General features: G+C 33.7%; 1 protein-coding gene across 2 annotated transcripts; it reads right to left on the bottom strand.

Annotated features, from left to right (window-relative positions):
• Positions 1 to 2,487: 2,487 nt before the first annotated feature.
• Rchy1 (ring finger and CHY zinc finger domain containing 1) lies at positions 2,488 to 18,847 on the bottom strand. 2 transcript variants are annotated; one of them, XM_026408463.2, is made up of 9 exons: positions 18,649 to 18,847; positions 13,634 to 13,753; positions 12,774 to 12,889; positions 8,120 to 8,198; positions 6,089 to 6,133; positions 5,923 to 5,981; positions 5,807 to 5,833; positions 4,767 to 4,887; positions 2,488 to 3,128 (listed from the first exon to the last, which is right to left on the bottom strand). In XM_026408463.2, exons 1-9 carry the CDS (start codon positions 18,736 to 18,738, stop codon positions 3,000 to 3,002), a joined length of 786 nt encoding a protein of 261 aa, XP_026264248.1. In that variant the 5' UTR covers positions 18,739 to 18,847; the 3' UTR covers positions 2,488 to 2,999. The 2 variants fall into 2 exon arrangements, with proteins under 2 accessions (XP_026264248.1, XP_026264250.1); XM_026408465.2 differs by lacking the exons at positions 12,774 to 12,889; positions 13,634 to 13,753; positions 18,649 to 18,847 and adding an exon at positions 9,790 to 9,841.
• Between the last annotated feature and the right edge of the window lie 8 nt (positions 18,848 to 18,855).

The raw sequence follows: 18,855 nt of genomic DNA, 5'->3' as shown, positions 1-18,855 counted from the left end.
GTCATCACTATCCTGATAACAAAGCCAGACAATAACTAAGCACAGGAAAATAAGCAAAAATATCAAAATATCACACTGTACCCCAAAAGTACATAATATATACAACTATTTGACATATTAAATTTTAAAAACAAAAAACAAAGTGTCATAGTTCTGAGCATCTATCATATCAAACTAATTCATTTCAAATCAGTCTATTCACCTACTGGACCCCTATTAAGTGTCAGGTACTTATAAATTGGTTCCTTAGTTCCTAATTTTAATTCATGACCAAAATTTAAAGAATATCATACAAAGCTCCATGTACTGGTTAAGAAGTAACCAGAAACTAAAAGATTAAAAATGAATATCTTGATACATATTTCTTTAATGACAAAAGAAGTTGATAATTAGCTATGCACTAAGAAACTCATAAACACTGAGCTACTGATTCTTAAAATAAGTAAACCATAGATAACAAATTTTGTGGCAGGGCAACCTGACTTATTTTAGGGACACACAATTCTACTAAACCTTATTTCACAAACTATTATTCTACTAAAGATCAAGCTAAGTGTTTAACATTCCTGTAAGTTTTTAAAGTCTTCATGTACAGTAAAAGACAGAAGTTTCTGTTAAAATACTAAAAGTATTTATTCCTGAGTGTTTTACCTTTCCTTCTTTCCTACAGCAAAAATATTTTTTAAATTAAAAAAGTAAAAGAAAATTAAGTATTAGATTGCATATTATTATATATTATCATATGCTAAGAGACTGCTTTTATTCTGATTGTGAATAAGAATTGAAGCATTTTAAGCGCTGGGTTGACATATCATGGACATATCCTTGAAGGAACCCTGAGTACCAAAGCCTGGACACTCTGAGGGCAATTGAAAACTGTTCCAAGTATATGATTGGATAGAATTAATAAGTGTTTGCATATTATTTTGCATTATCTTACACAAATTTGAATCCTGAATTGCAGATAAAATCAGATTTTGAAATAAGACATTTCTAAAAACTATAGTCACTGAAAAATAGGTCAAATAAATCATGAGTTCTTCAAAAACAGATGATTAGCTATCAGGGGTATTTTTAGCACAATGGAAGTTAGGGTCAAAGACAATGTGGTATAGTGAGTTTGAAGTCACAGACCTGGATCTGATTCTCAATTCGGACACTCAGAAACTGTTATTTACTCAAGTATGTTAAATTCTAAAAATAGTTTAGCAGAATGAGGTAACAGAAACAAAAAGCATTACATCTGGAAAACTAGTCTCTCCTTCTCTGTACACTGGCCAGTAAGTAATACCTGGCAACATATCATACACCTTCTCCAAATCAAGACAGCACTGCTACCCTATTCAGGCCAAGGAAACACATAAAGGGAGAAAACACAAAGAGTATAACACAGAAGATATAAACATTGTGCAATAGTTTAGATATGAAACAACAAAAGTCTGTTAAAAAGGGTTGCTCCCTAGCCTGTAGTGCTACTTAGAGATGGTGGAACCTTTAAAAGGTGGGGCCTACTTGGAGGAAGTTAGGTATATGGAGGCATGAACCTGAAGGAGGTATAAGAACACTGGCTTTTTCATCTCCCAACCATAATGTTCTGCATTACCATAAGCCCCAAAACAATTGAGCTAAGTGACCTTGGACTGATCTCTGGAACTGTGAGCTGAAATAAACCTTTTCTCTTAATAAGTTTATTATCTCATGTATTTTATCACAGCAATAGAAAGCTGGCTAAAATAATGGATAACATAAAAATCTGAACCCCAATATTGCTACCTTTATCCAGGTAAAGAGATTTCAACCAAAGAAAAAATAAATGTACCCAAACTGTTAGGATTTCTGGTTATTAGACTATCTTCTTAAACATAGAAGATTCAACTGGTGTTTATTAAGTACTCATCAGTGAACATACATTTTACTTCCTAATGCTACTACTGAATATTGACACTACTGCAAAAGTTGACTAGATTATCAAGAATGTTAACTTTGTTCTTGAATTAAGAAGTATATTTAATTCCATTACACAAGCCCCCCAAAAGTATTACAAAAACAGATCTTGCCAGGCATAACCAATACAAGTCTTTAGGAAAGAAATAAACCATTCATTTACAACAAGGACAAACAAGGATGTGCTAATCAAATATGTGCAACACTAGAATGTACCGCCATGAGGGCAGGGACTTCTGTCTTTACTGTTCACTGCTATCTGCAACATTTAGAACCATTTCTGGTACACAACAGTTATCCAATAAATACCTGAAGGATGACTAATTCTTTGAAAAATAATTTTGGGCCACCTATATAAATTATTTTCAATATTGCTATTTAAGCAAGGCTCTGAGAAAGTCACAGTATTTTACATAACATTTTTCTAACTGCTCTCATAGAAGAATACCTCAAAAGAAAGGAGGATTTATTTTAGCTTATGAAACATCATATTGCCATTATGAGTCAAAAATACACAATCTTGAGAAAAAACTTCTATAAAAATCTTTTGATATAATTTTATTAGCATTTATTACATCAAAATTCACTTAGAGGATCCTAAGGACTGTCTTAGAAAAATTGAAAGCATAGATAATTAGGTTTAAACAATTAGGTAGAACTTATTGTCATTATAGCACAGCCCTTAAAGTCAAGAACACTACTGAGAATTAAGTGCAGTTCTATCAATTCTGTGCACACAGTGTCACTTAGTTCTCTGAAAATATAACATACTTCTATGAATATGTATATCAATGGCAAACATCATTGGCTTCCAAACAACTGACACTAAAGGAATTTCCAATCAAAACACAAGCACAGAGGCTTTCATCCAATAAAGAGCTATGATAATTCTATAAAGAGACCCTGAATCCATAAGTACTTGTAATATGATTTTATGCTGTGACACTAGTACAAAACACATCAACTCCAATGCACAGATTATGACACAGTATAAATCAGCCATTGAGCTTTTTCTGTATCACAAAAGCTGAGTTTTCCAGTGAAGTATAGGCTGCTTATTGCTGATCTAGTGAAATTCTACGTCCTCCAGCTTGAGCAGTATTGTAGGATTCACAGATCTTACATTTCATGCCTAAAATATGGAACTGGACTGTAGATCGTCCATTGCAGTCATTGCAGAGAATCTGAAAAGTGAAGAGATGAATTCAAGGTAAGTACTTTAAATGTTATTGATATAAGTGGCCTTGTCTGCTTATAACAATCTCTTGACAAGCATATTAAAGATAAAAAGATACACATACTTAAACATTTCCACAGTAGAAATCTCTTTTTTCACTGAAAACTCTAAAAAAGTATTAAAAACTTCAAACTTAGAAAATGAAAATACAGTGCTGGTATTAGTGGCACAGGCCTGTAATCCCAGCTGCACTGGAGGATGAGGCAGAAAGATCACAAGTTTTAGGCCAATCTCAGCAACCTATCAAGACCCTGTCTCAAAATAAAAAAATAAAAATAAAAAATTTTTAAAAGGAGTGATTTCTAAAATTGAGTAGAGACAGGAGACTCTTGTCTCATCTCCAAAATGACAATAAAACGCCCTTTAATAAAATTCATCTCTTTTGGTGCTAAGTGAGCTCATGAAAAATTAGGCATTAATCTAAAAACAGATCTATATCACCACTACGCATTAAAAGCATTCATTTCAGTCATACCATCATAAGCAGAAAATTTCCAAATTTGCTTTAAATTATAATTTGGAAAACTATTCTTTTAAAAATACTGTCTAAATGTGGAAAGATTAGTGGTTGTCTAGGCCCGAGGAGCCTAGTGACTACTACTGGAAACAGGTTTTCTTTGGGGGGGGTAATAAAAATTATTACCCTAAATTTATGGTGATCTTTGTACAATGATCTAAAATTATAGTGATCTTTGTACAATTCTATGAATATACTAACAAAGGAATGAGGTGTGTACATGAATTATAACCTAACAAAGCTATTATTTAAAAAAAAATCTACATGAAATAGCACACTTCAGTCTCCAGTAAAACATCACATGATTCTCACTAGTCTAAAAATGATCATCTTTCACTGTTTTAACAATTCAATTTCCCACATGAATTAAAAAAACTCTCCAGAGTGAATAAAATTTTTAAAAATTGGTTTTATTCTTGTGTGAGGAAGTATTTTATATGTGCCAAAATTATTAAAGCATCAGAAAGCAATTTAGCTTTCTCATTCTGATCTATAACTCAACACTATGCTAAGAACAGACTAGTAGAGCTGCACATCTCAATTAGTAGAATAAAGATGGTCATTTTCTGTAAAGCAAAAGGCATAGAAATACTTCTTATACTTTAGGTTATAAGCTAATTAGTTAAGACCAAATAAAATAAGACTAAGATAGAATAAAAAGGGTAATAAACATCAAAAAACAAAATTTAAACTTCAAAAATCAGAGAACATGTTCTCCTTCAATAAACATTTGAAATAAATACAAATAAAAATGAAAATAAAACATCAGTGATCCACCTCTATCCAGTTTCATTATTGACTGGCAGGTAATGTGCAAATAATTCAGAATAAAGTTTTTGCCTGCCATCTAGTGTTGGGAAAAACCACACAAAGGTATTCTTAGGACTTTTTTCTTGGGTTTGAGCTCAACACAACTAAAATTTAAAAATCATTTTGTCCTTCCCATTAATCATCACATTGCAATTTATATCAAAGTAGTATTTTCCAGACAAATCTAAGTAAAAGGATAAAAATTTTTAAGAGTATCAATAAGAAACCTGAAAAGTTTTAAGAACTGATTCTACTCACATCCACAGTCATGTTCTGATATTCTGATGGCATAGGAGTCTGTGCTACCTCATCATCCAGCTGTCTCCAGTACCGAGTCATATCTAAAGCAGAGTGCATACATAATGGACATCTGTAGCCTCTGGAAGAGACAGAAAGTTATTTTCTGAATATTTAATGAAGGGTATTTCAACTTGAGCATATAAGAAGATGCAAGCTAACTGGCACATAAGCCATCCAAGATAAGGCATTATTCTATACAATTTATTCTATTTCAAGAAAACTCTCTTTAGGAACCCTTACGTTATAAAAGCTTTAAATTAAATCCAGTATCTTACAGTATTTTTAAACCCTAAGTCTTTTTCCTCAGTTTGCTAAAATGGAGAGAAATTAGTTCACAGTCTTTGTAAAATACATTTCATATACTTAAAAATATCAGTCAAGCTATTCCTTAGTTAAGCAACCTCAGGTTCTTAATACAGTCATGCAAGGAAGAGACTGTATTCCCTAAAAGATCATATTATTTCCTTTCTAAAAATTTGAAAAAATGTTTCCTTCTGTTTGGCTATTAAATAACAATTTCTGATCATCAATTCATAGAACCAAAATACATTATACAGTCTCTTTTTTCCTAACTACTTCTCATATCATTTTAGTTCCAGTTTTAGATAATTTCTTTGCCAATTTTCTTTGCAGTTTATTACTGGACCAATACAATAACCAAACAAAAATTTCAGCAACATTCCTCAGTGTCTTTCAAACACCATGAACAGACTGTGTTTCCTGATAAGTATACCTACATAACAAGAGATATTTATCTCAAGTTGTGGAAGAAGATAAAGCATAATAGAGACGATAGAGACATGGGGACAAATGTATAGCTCTATATCTTCCAAGATGCCTTACCTGGTTTAACACTATTCACCTACTTACTCATGTCAATTTAAGTATATGCCATGCCTAATACAGTGTGAATAGCAGTCATGTCTGCCTACCTCCCTATCCCCAAAAGCACACACACAAAAAAAATCTCACAATTACTTAAAATCTCAAATACTCACTCTTTCAGCATTTCTTCATAGCATGTTCTGAAAGAAAAAGTAATATTGTTTCAGTAAAAACAAAAACTCTCTTCACTATTTTCAAACATCTTTGAGGGAAAAGAAAGTTATTTTACCTATGTAAAAGATGTCCGCATGGCAAGACATGAGCAACAACACGGGATGTGTGAATGTCCTATAAAGAAAAAAAAATGTTAGTGCTTGTTTGATGACAATATGAACAACAAAGTATTCTAAATTCAAGAAGAAAGATTTCCAAAGTGAAAAATATTTTAAGCTTACCTCCAAACATATTGGACAATTCTGCCGGGAAACGTTTTCAATACACTGTTTTAAAAGAGAAACATTAACAAAAGCTTAAATAGATAAAAATGCCAGATATAATAGTAGTAGTAATAATAAAAATGATAGAATCAACTTACTAAAAACAATAGGTAACCCTAATACACATTTCTTGTATGTCAGATGAAATTAATAATTCCTTGATTTTCACAACTATGTCAGGGCAAACACAATACCTAAAACAAGGAAAATGTTCAATAAATCTGCACTATTCAGAGTACCTTCATTAAAAAGATAAGGAAACTGAATCAGAGAATCAAGATACTTACACCCAAGCTCCAAAGATAATAATGTTTGGAAACTCTCTATTTTATATGTGTTTTACTACAAAGTAACTGCCCAAAATTGGTATGTTAAGCCAATAAATAAGAATATTAATAGTAAAAATAATAGCTCATACTGAGATTTAGTATATGCTATTTGTTAAGTACCGCATAAACTCAACTAACTCTCAACCCTAGATGATACAGGTAAAATTATAACTTCATTTTATAGATTAGAAAGGCCGAGAGAAGCTAAGTAACTGACAAAGTTGCACACTTAGGAGGCAGAATTAAATTTGAGTCCCAGGAGACTTCAGAGCTTGAGTTCTTACTTTGGTAAGGCTTAATGTCTGACTACATGAAGAAAGAGAAGGGAAAGCATCACACCATCCCTTGCTTTTAATGGAAGCACCTGAAAAGAACTTACTAACATACAGGCAATACAAGATAACTTACAAAAAAAAAAAAAAAAAGAAGAACAAAAAAATCATAAAAGGAAATATGTATAGCTTTTTAAAGACAATGGAGTATAATGCAGAGTAAAGTCCTCAAAATAATAAATTTTAAATCAGGAGATTATAATCTTTGCTCTAACATTTATGAGCCCCTAAAATTTTGGACAAGCCACCACTTTTTTAGTCTTATTTTCCTTATATATAAAATAAAACTAATAGATATTTCATTTTGTTCTAAAGTGTACTTCACAGACATTTTAAGATCTCTGCAATCATAATGTATCTGACAGCTTTGAGTTGATGAAATGTAAAAGATGCTGTAAGCGTGCAATGAATTGGTTGTGTGCACTTACACAAACTCTACACATGCTTTGGAGCATAGAACAGCACCACAAGAACACAATCTATAAGAGGCTATCAACTTCAAATTCTCTCCAATACCTTATCTAGCTCTCACCCTAAAATTAAGTTTATAAAGCCAAGTTCAATCTTTAACAAATTCACTATCTACTAATCAAGTATCTTAAACCAGGACTGAAAATCTTGGAATTCTTCTTTAAAAGCCCCAGTTCTTTTCCCCCAATTTCCTGTTACCATCTCCTACATGCTCATTACTCATCTTTATTATTTAGGCCAGGTACTATCTAAGATTATATTTCTACAAGAACCTCTTTTCCTTGTCTTCTACTGAACCTAGTTGAGTGCTAAGCGAATTACTTCAAATACTTTCTTTCCAATCTCTCACACACACACAATGTTGATACTCACTGTTCTCCCTTATCTGAAATTTCCTATACCTGTAAAATATCATTTATACTTAAATAATAAGGGAGAGCCTGGGATTATAATAAAATACCTGTATCCAGATTTAAAATATTTGTCTTAATTATGGAAATATAAAAAATTTCTAAATTTTCATAGAATGTTCAGTGAATAAGTTACACTGCTCAGTATTTTTCCTGTAAATCACAAAAGCAGCACCAATGATCAGAATCTATAAACCAACTTAGAATTTATCAACATTATGCTAATAACTGGCCTCAGCATTCTTACACTACAGAAAAGAAATTGTACATCATCATATGTTCAGGTGTATATTTTAGAATACCTACTTAATACTGCTTTTTTAAAACATAACAGAGTTGTACTTGCTAATATCTGAAAATTATCATACTTCCAAAATATATTAGAATTTAAGCTGGTTTTTAAAAACACTGCAATATTTTAAAAATTATGCAAACTGAATTATATACCTTATGTTTTCCTTGAAGATTCATAGCTAGGCATAAGTTACATTTCAAACAGTGGAAAAAATCTTCCTTTGGACCAATCCTAACAAAACATATGAAAGCCAAAAGATTAGATTATTTTTTACTACAGTGACAACCTGAGGAATACAGGGTAAACCCCCATCTCGCCAATGTCCCTCTCCAAAATTTAGCACTGTAAACAGAATGGTATCTACCCTTCAAGGCTTTCTCTTTTCCCTATAAAATGAACTTATAGGGAGAAAAAGAAGTGTGAAAGATACACACAATTTGCATTACACTCCTTACATAAGTAGATTCTTTCCATATATGCTGTTCTACAACTTTTTTACTTAACAATTTATCCTGAGGATTATTTTACTATCTGTATAAAACTACTTCATTCTTAATAGCTACAAAGTATTAACATGGTATGGATATATGCTAAATTTTAAGAATGTTCTCTTATTCATATAATTTACAATCTTTTGCTACAGTGATACCATAAACACTCTCGTCTAGATAACACTTAGCCTACATTTTGATTATTTTTTTACAAGATTCCTAAAAATGAAACTATTGATTCAGAGGGTATTAGATCATTAATTGTGATGCAAACTGCTCCAAAAAGGCAGTACTAATTTATATTTCCACCAACTGTACATGATAGTATCCTTGGATCCCATAAACTCACCAGAACTAGTTACATATATAACAGCCTTTATAAAATATGCAATTTTAATTTGTGTTTCTCAAATTATGAGAAAGAATACACTTTAATGTTTATGAACCATTGGATTTTTTCTGTAGATTATCTGTTGATACTCTGCCTATTTTTTTATTTTACTGGAGTATTTGTCTTTTACCAAATTCAAAGAAGGTCTTTATATAGCCCAGATATTAATCTTTTTCATTTGCATTTGTTATGTTTACTTTTCTGGTCTCATCTCTTTGTCATACAGCAGTTTCTCCCACCAAACCCCAGACAGGGTCTCACTATGTTGCCCAAGCTGGCCTCAAATTCTTGATCCTCCTGCCTTTTTCAGAAAACTCACTTCAATTGCCTTAGCCTCCCAGCTAGTTGGGACTACAAGTATGTGTGTCACCATGACCACCTATAGTCATTTTTAATTCCCACATACTAAAAATGGCATCAAATGTTTCCCTTTTACATCTTATGCTTTCTGCCTATTATTTAGGAAAAACTTCTGTAAACTACAAATTATAAACACATCCTCCTTTGTCTACTAATACCTACAGCTTTTCATTCATTCATTTTTCCTCAATCCATTTGAGATTTGTTACATATGATCCAGATGACATTGCTAGTTGTTCCTACATTTCTATTCTCTGCTCTTTCATAATAGAACATTTAGCTAGGCACTGAACTTTTCGGAGTCATCCTAAATAAAGGCTATTTTCTAACCTTTTTGGAGGTTGCAAACAGAAGAGAAAAACAAAATTTTGTGTGGTACCCTTAAGAAGAAAGGGTTTGTCTTCCCTTCACCTACCCACCTTCCACTGGTCAGAATATAAACCATTAGACTATACAAGCAAGAAAACATCCTAGGGACACAAGAACAAGAATATGTAAAAAAAAAAAAAAAAAAAAAAAAAAAAAATGGGCTCCTGTTAACTACATAATTTAGACTTTTCCATGAGAAATAAACACCTACCTTGCTTAAGCCACTACTGTATGTTTCTTTCACAAGATGCTAAAACTACAATCTAAAGAAAATACAGAGTTTTAAGAGTCAATTTTTTGTTTCCCAGAGCGGTGAAGAGTTTTGCTGAATGATATTTCAACCACAAACAAAGCAGAGTGTTCTCCTTGAGAACACAATGAATTCATGCAGGTTGAAGCTGCTAGCACAAACTGCTTTCTGTTCGGCATTGCAAGCTCTTCTGGGCCAGCTCATTCAAAGCCCAGTTCAGCCCTTTCACAACACAGTGCAGGCACAATATTTAATGTGAATTAGCAAGAGAACCTTTGTTAGTAGGTCAACAAATTTGGTGGGTGGGGGAAACAAGGAAATGTTAAGGGGATTCTTTCAACAAAGTTTTATTAAAATCTTTTTGTTAAACTTTTTCAGAAAATTCACTTCAATTGCATTTGCCCACTCCCAAAGAACAGGCAATTAGCAACGGCACAGATAATCAATTATCCTAATACTCTTTCCTCTGATTTAAAATGTCAGTTATTTATAAGCATAAATGTGTATCAGATCTTTAAATAAAAACGTAAGAATTCACACACTAATAAGATTATTTTTTTAAGTTATGAGAGGGTTTCCAACAATGCTGCAATTGCACAAGTATCTCTTACTTGTCTTTTAATCGTTTTTATTTAAAAAAACAATAGTAATATTTTGATGGTCTCGTCTCTTCTGGAAAAAGATAGTATTTATCAGTCAATCTTATTTAATTTTGCTCAGAGTATCTTTTAGCAAATTTTTTTAAAAAATCAAAACAAGAATTCTACAGTTTTCTTGGTGAATTTTCATTGTGCTATCAGCACCCACCAAAAACAACTGCAGAATAGACATTTCAAAGATTTTGAACGATGACAACAGATATAATACCACCTGAAATACTCACTTGAAGTGACTCTAAAACTTGAGTCACAATTTTATAGTAGTATAAAATATGAAACATTTTTATTTGAAAATTTCTTAGGTACTCTACACTTTAACTAGACATTACTAATTATGTTCCAGTGAATGTAAAAAGGACTTTATAACCAACTATTAAAACCCTAAAAACTCTTTGAGAAAGGATCTAAATTAAATTCAGCCTTTATCAAATCTTTATAATTGCAAAAGCTTTTATCATACAACATCCAATTTATTGTCATACTACCCCAAATATACCCAATCTCATCAACTATACAACATCCATTCTGTACTCTGGGTCAGTTGTTTTTATAATCAATTCTGTTTTAAAGATTAATAATTTATGACATTATTGAGATCTTCTGAAGAACAAGGAGAAAATGTACTTTCTTGAATAAACTAAATTCATTCCATTTTATAACTACCATGTAGGCTGCTGAACCCTTTTATAAATTTGATTTACAGGATCTTAATGATCTTATTTTTCCTATACCTTGAAACATTCTGATATTTCAGTATCCAAGTAATTTTTTCACACTACTTATCAATTTTTCCAACTATCCCAACCAAAAAACTAAAATGGGAAGTATGGTTGGAGCATCCAAAAGAATGATATACTATTAAATTAATCACTACTGCAAGATCAGTTTGTTTTTTGTTTTTGTTTTTTGTTTTTTAATGATGTGCTGTATCAAGAAGGTATTAAGAGTCTGGACACAGTTGAAATATCAGAATTTTTCCTTTTTCACCCATAATGGCAAGTAGAAAAAAACCAACAGAAGAAATTTCAGACACAGAAAATAAATGCAAAGAGGCAGATAGCAACATTCTAATCTGGAGTTTCTCTCCACCGCTAATATTTTGGGCCTGATAATTTTTTTGGTTGGGGGGGGCGGGGGGATAGTCTAACTTGCCAAGGTTGGCCTCAAACTTTCAATCCTTCTGACTCATCTCCCAAGTCACTGGGATTATAGGACTGTACCACCATGCCTGGCTAGAACAGAAAAATGTTGTGGTAAGGAACTGTCTCATACACTGTATGATCTTTAGCAGCATCTTTGGCCTCTATTCAATAAATGCCATGGTATCGCCCCATTCCTGGATGTGACAACCAAACAATGTCTCCAAACATTGCCAAATATCCTCTGAGGGAAAAATCATTCCCAGTTGCAACCATTGCTCAGGACTCTAATAATGATGATAAAACTGATGCTCTAATCAATAAATCAGATTATGGTTTTCAGATGATGATATCCTAGATGAATAGTCTCAGTCAGGAAAGGAGAGGGGCTAGAGATACAACTCAGTGAGAGAGCACTTGTGTTTCACGTGCAAGGCTCTGGGTTTAATCCCCAGCACTCTCCCTCGCCCCCTAAAAAAAAAAAAAGAAAAGAAAAAGAGAAAGAAAAGAAATGAACCATGTATTTCTAAGAACAAAAGAATATATTATGGCATCCTCATCTAGTCACATCATTTATTAGGAAGGACTTCAAATCACAATAGGAAGAAATTCAAATCACAAACATTTTGAACCAATAATACCATTTCATTTTGCTAAAAGGACATGATAGTATTTTCCTATCTTTTATGTTTTTACCCAAAATTTACTTAATATGGTTTATAAGTGGTCGAATGCTGAAGACAGATACATATGCAAAAGTATTTAGAAGGAAACAAATAATGTTAAAATTTTTTCATAAAAAAAAATTCTGCAATTAGGGAACAAAGAACACATTTTATGTCCCAATGTTAACTATATTTAATATTCCAAAGTTAAAATTTAATATAGCTACACAGTAGTTGATGGGAAAATTAAATGATTATTACAAGAAGAGGCATGATAAAACTTTTTAGAATAATGTAAGAGATATATAGATATAGGTAAATACAGAGATTGATATCAACAGAAAAAGATATCAAAACTCACTGGACATTTCAAATAAATGAATTTTATCAGATGTAAATGATATCATAGTAATGTTGATTCTAAAACATCGATTGCCCAGGTATATTACAAGTATTAGAAAATAATATTTTACACACAGTACCTACAAATTCCACAGTTTTCACAATGATACTGCTTCTTATCTTTGTCAAACAGATGGCAAATACTGCAATAATATTCTCCAAATAATGTGCTACACTCTTCACAAGTCTGTTGGGCCTAAAAAAGACATAAGTAATTTAAACTTAGAGTAAATTTCAGAAAGTCAAGGGTCATGTTTTCTCTCATGTGTGAAAACTAGAGAGGAAAAAGAAAAAAAAAAAAGGTAGGGGCAGGGGATCTCATGAAAATCAAAGGGAATGGGGGCAGAAACGATGGTGGAATGAGATGAAAATCATTACCCTAGGTACATGTATGACTGCACTTGTGGTATGACTCTACATTGTGTACAATCAGAGAAATGAAAAGTTGTGCTCCATACATTCTGCTATCATGTATAGCTAATTAGAACAAATATTAAAAAATAGAGAAAATTCAAATTGATGATGATCCGATCACCTGGAAAATCACTGCTAACTTTTCAATGTGTTTCTTTATCATACACTGTACAAAAAAAAAAAAAAAGGGAGACCAGCAGAGTAGAAGAAAGGGATCACTTGGGGGGGGGGAGGAGGAATAACAAGGAATGATATATTGTTATACCATATGCATTAACGAATATGTAACAACGAATTCCACCAGTATGTATAATTATAATGGACAATAAAAAATACAAAAAAAATTTACTAAAGTATTTTGAACTACTATTTGAATATCTAGAATTTGTTGAAGATTAGCTTCTTTTAAGTTTTTAAATATCTAACATATTGTTTACTCCAAGAGTTATGTCTAAAGTATTATTTGCAATTTTAGTAATATTTTTCAAATCTTTAAAAAAAACAGAAATATGACATGAAATCTTACATGTTGAATTTTTTCACAGTTTATACACTGCACTTCCTTTACTTTAAAGCGGTCTAGCTGATGATCTTCATTGTTATCATGACACAACCGGCAAGTATAAAGCTTGTCACAGCAAGGCGCCTAATACCCAGGGGAGAGAAAGAGACAAAAAAAGCAAGAGAAGACATGTTTACTATGAAAAATAGAAAATTTCTTCCTCCTCCTGGAACAAGGGCAAAGACTACAATCAATGGATCAGTTGCTTAGTTTCATTGTTTCTTGGACTATTTTATTTTTATCATTATTTTAATGATTCCCTTCAATATCTGTATGTTTGTATAAAGTTAAAAACACTCTTACAACACAAGAATTAAGAAGGATGGAAATACCTAGATTGACAATCTACTAAAAACAATAGTCAGGCTACCCATCTTGGACATGCATTTACATACTTCAACCCCTACACATAGAATATTATACTTTTGTTTCACTAATATTCATTAATCATCAACTATTTACTTAATACTGCAGATGCAACAAATAAAAGAGCTCTTATTTTCAAGAGTGGCAAAGACTGCCAGTTGTCCCCAAAAAGCTACTCTTTCCATCCTGGACACATGAAAACCCAGCTATACTACAGCTGGATCACACAGACATAATATGCACTAAAACATGGAATGGTGACATTCAACAAAGCTTCCTCACTAATTGGAACCACTCATCTTGGAATTGCTAAGCAGAAATAAACAAACTTTTTTTATTCTTTAAACATTATTGTTGGGTTTTTTCATTAACTTCACCCTAACTAGTATATCAAGAGATTTTCAGGGGCTGGAGTTGTGGCTCAGTGGTATTGCACTTGCAATACCATGTGTGAGGCACTAGGTTCGATTCTCAGCACCACATATACATAAATAAAATAAGGTCTGTTGACAACTAAAAAATATTAAAAAAAAAAAGAGAGAGAGAGACAAATTTCCAGATCAAAACTATACTGTAATCTTGCTGGCTAACCAGTACAAGCTAACCTGGTACTATACTATAATCTTGCAGATCCTCTCACTCTGAAGACTTCCTATGCCATGATATACCCACAACATAATTCATTCTTTAAAGATTTTAATACTTCCTTTTTTTCCAACACTGTTCTTGTCCTCAATCTTAGTGATCTACATCCTTGCAAAGAGAATCATTCCAACAGCCTGAACTCTCAATTCTTTGCCTTCCTTACTTTCAATGGCCTAGTCCTCCAATCCTCCTCACAGAGAGTTATACCTCAGAACATTGTTCTACAGGGTCTCAGGATGCCTTTATCCTCTTAAAAATTATTAAGGATCCTAACACGCTTTTCATGTTAGGATTATGTCTTTGATATATTCAAGTGACAGGCTTTAAAAAAAATTCTTTTTTTTTTTTTTTGGTACCAGGGATTGAACTCAGGGGCACTCAACCACTCAGCCACACATCCCCAGCCCTATTTTACGTTTTATTTAGAGAGAGGGTCTTACTGAGTTGTTAGTGCCTCACTTTTGCTCAGGCTGGCTTTGAACTCAAGATCCTTCTGTTTCAGCCTCCCAAGCCACTGGGATCACAGGCATGAGCCACCACATCTGACTAAAATATTATTTTTGAAAAAATAAAAGTAACAAGTCCATTACATGTAAGACAACAGGCTATAATGAAAAATAACTATTCTTTCCCCCTAAATAGCTGGATTCACATATCTGTTTCTGCATTCAATCAGCTGTAGTTGAAGCAAATGAAGAAATTCTGGTCTCACACAAATATGTAAGTTGAAAAGTTTTTTAATAGCCTTTTCAGAGAATTGTGGATATTCTATACTACACCAAAACTTAATAGATCTTAAAGGTTGGCAGTAACACAGAATCTGAAATAATACCAATAAAATTTTCCTTCTTTTTTCATTAAAATTCATTATCTATCTTGCACTTGGAATTAATATTTTACCCATGCACTGGTCATTTGGAACACTCCAGTGCACTTAGTTATGTAGATCTTCCAAATTTCACATTTCACGTGCAATCAAAAAGTTACATTTATGCTGGCAATATGGCCCAGTTGTACAGAGCTTGCCTAAGATATATGAGCCTCCAGGTTCAATCCCCAATATTGCAACAACAACAACAACAAAAAAAAAAATCATTAAAAATCATTAGGTATTGGGAAGCTTTCAAGCTCACAAAAGCTAATAAGGGTTTTCTAAAATTCTAGTTTTTGCAAAAAGCTTAAATTTTATCACTGGCAACAAATACTGTCAATTGTTTTTCTTGTATTGAGTCTTGACTCTTTTGAGACTGTCTACCAAATGCCAAAGTCTAAATCAGGTTTTGTTTTTTTTCCAAGTTTAAGAAAAAAAAAAAAAAAAGTTGGTTCATGAAAAAAGCAACTAGCTCACTTCACAATCCAATTGCACAAGAGCTTCTTCCTTAAGACAACCAAAGCACTTGATAAAAACCTTCCTTTTTGTCAAAAGGGCATTTTTTAAAATGTGTAGTATTAGTTCAGTACCACAGTCTGATTGATGCACAGGTGCTAACAATTTTAATCATTGCCTTTCCACCATAAGTGCAAATGTCAACATACTGAAATGAACAATATTCTAGTGTTCCTTAGAAAGTAGTTTTGTCCTCACCGTATCAAGGTGGTCCATTCTGTCCATTCATTACACTCTGAAAACCACTGCTTCAGAACAAGGACTATATCTTCTTTACATTCAATTTCAAGCATGAAAATCTCTAACCATTACCTCCTCTTTCAAAGTAACTCCAAGTCTCCCCTTTTGTATTCCCTAGCTCTCTCCTCGATCTTCCTCTACATGTCTGCCAAATCAACCCGAGTTAAATTCAACTCTTTCCTACTCAACCTATATCAGAAGCAGCTGACCATGGTTAGAGAAAAACCACCAACCACCACACTGTCTGGTCTCCCTTTTAAGTCAAAACCACTCAAAAAGTAGAATCTTACCACCAGTTCCTTAGTTAATCCCCTCATTCTTCTAGAGTCAAAGATCTAGAATCTAGATGATCATTTCATATCTTCTCTCTCTTTAAAACTCTAAAACCTCTTCCTCCCTCTTAACCCTTGTTCCTTCACTATTAATCAGAAGTAATCAAAGGAAAACATCCTTCCAGAACTCTTTATCAACCAACTAATATACTTCATCCTCAGCCTTCCCTGCCTTTACAAAGAATCTTTAGTCAGTTCATTCTTCAATCTAAAGTCAACCTCTCCACTTATGCAAAGGATCTCATCACCCTTTGGCTACTCAAAGACAGTACCCTTATGGTTTTCCCTCTTCCTCCTGGATTATATTGTTCTCTACTAAATTATTTTAAATATACAACATGTTGTAACATCTCCTATCCTGAAGTGGAAAAAACTCCGATCCCGCAGGTTTCTTCAATATAGAAAAATTTGAAGAATGGTCTGTGTTATTTTCAGTTTCACTTCCATTCTCTCTTGTACCCACTCCAGTCAGGCTTTATCCTGATCTCTCCATTACAATTCTCTTGGCAAGATCACCAGTGCTGACCTCTTTGCCAAATTCAAACATTAATTCTCAGTTCTTATCTTACTCAAACAGCTCCACTTAATCGAGTTGATCATTTCCTCCTTGAAACTCTTCATTTGGCCTCTGATATTTAAGGGAGAGGAGGGGGAGAAACAACAAAGTTCATGATACTTGCTCAGAGCCAAGAATTTTAGTGCTACAAAATTTAGATTCAGTTATGTTGTTTCTTTGGAAAGGTTCAGGGCAAGATATTAAACATTAGGTTTTAGACATCAAGTATGAAAGAAGACTAGAACATCTAAATAAAAATGTAATCAGAAGGTTAGCATTCAATTTCCTTACACATCTGATGAATGAACAACTTTGAAAAAGCTTCAATCAGTGCAGTGCAACAATGATCACCAAACTATAGCCTACATGGGCTGTCCTCACAAGCCTGAGATTGCCACTTGCTTCTAATTACTGTGATCGGTGATAAGCAGAGTTGATTGGTAAAGTAAGAATGATGTGGATATTCATGATGGTGGTAATTAACACTACTGGCTCCAGGAATGCAGCTACTAAACACTACACACACACTTTAATAGGTAATACTCATACTTTTTCTAAGATCCCTACTTTACATGCTAACTAGCTCAAACATCACAGAAATATTAAGGGGCAGAGGTAAGACTTGGGGATAAGGCTACAGGACTCAAGCTTGCTTTCTTTTGGAGGATGAGGTTGCTGGGAGCTGAGCCCAGGGCCTCGTTGGCCTCCCGCATGCTAAGCACATGTTCTAGTAATAAGCTACACTACCAGCCCAAAAGCTCAGGCTTTCTTGGTAAAATCTTTATAATGCTTCTTCCAAGAAAAATCATGAAACTTGATTTGGATGGGTGCCAATTTAAAAAGCTCTAGACTGACTAAGACGTCTTCTCAAAGTAAATAGCAAAAATAACAATACATTCTAGGCACTTTTCTATACCGAATTTCCAATTTAATGGTAACCACATGATTTGTCTTCCATCTCACACCTACTGTTTCTCATTGACAGGTTTGGGCATAGGCACTGACTCTAAAATGAAGCTGGCAGGCTGTAAAGTTTTTTTACTCCAGGAATTGAAATTGTATTCCGATTCTCCACTTGGTTATCCTCATTTCATCATACACTTGAAAGGTGGTTCTGGAGACAAGCCTGGTTCAGGCCTGACGCTGCCTCAGTCTACTTCCAACAGCGAAAGACTCACAAACCCATTGGTAAACTAATTTCGTGTAAGCCCAAGGTCTTACCAAACAAGAAGGGCTTTGCTTGCAAAGTACAAAAACAGAAAAGAACCGTGGGGCTTCTGGTCGCCCTGACAAAAACGTTCTCTACTAGTGGAACCTAGTTCCAGATGGAGGCGCAGGTATCCTGACAAACAGCTCAACCTCAAACAAATCTTAAGCCTAACCGCTTTGCCCATCGCGTCCCCAGCCTGACCCAGCGGAAGCTCGTCGGAGAAAAGCCCACTGAAGTCGTCACCTTCAGGAGACATCCTCTGTCATAGTGCTCGCAGCCCCGCTGCCCTCGCCCTTGGCTGCGAACGCCATCTTCCTGCGCAGTTGCCGCCATCTCCTCCACCTCCCCTCACACTCCGCAGACCCTTCCCCCGGGTGGAAAACCACGCCCAGAGAAGAAGCGTCGCTCGGATACCCCTCCCAGCCGCAGCTGACACCAGAATAGATATGG

Source organism: Urocitellus parryii, chromosome 10, assembly GCF_045843805.1.
Source record: "Urocitellus parryii isolate mUroPar1 chromosome 10, mUroPar1.hap1, whole genome shotgun sequence".
Taxonomy (NCBI): domain Eukaryota; kingdom Metazoa; phylum Chordata; class Mammalia; order Rodentia; family Sciuridae; genus Urocitellus; species Urocitellus parryii.
This window is presented reverse-complemented; position numbering and strand designations above follow the sequence as displayed.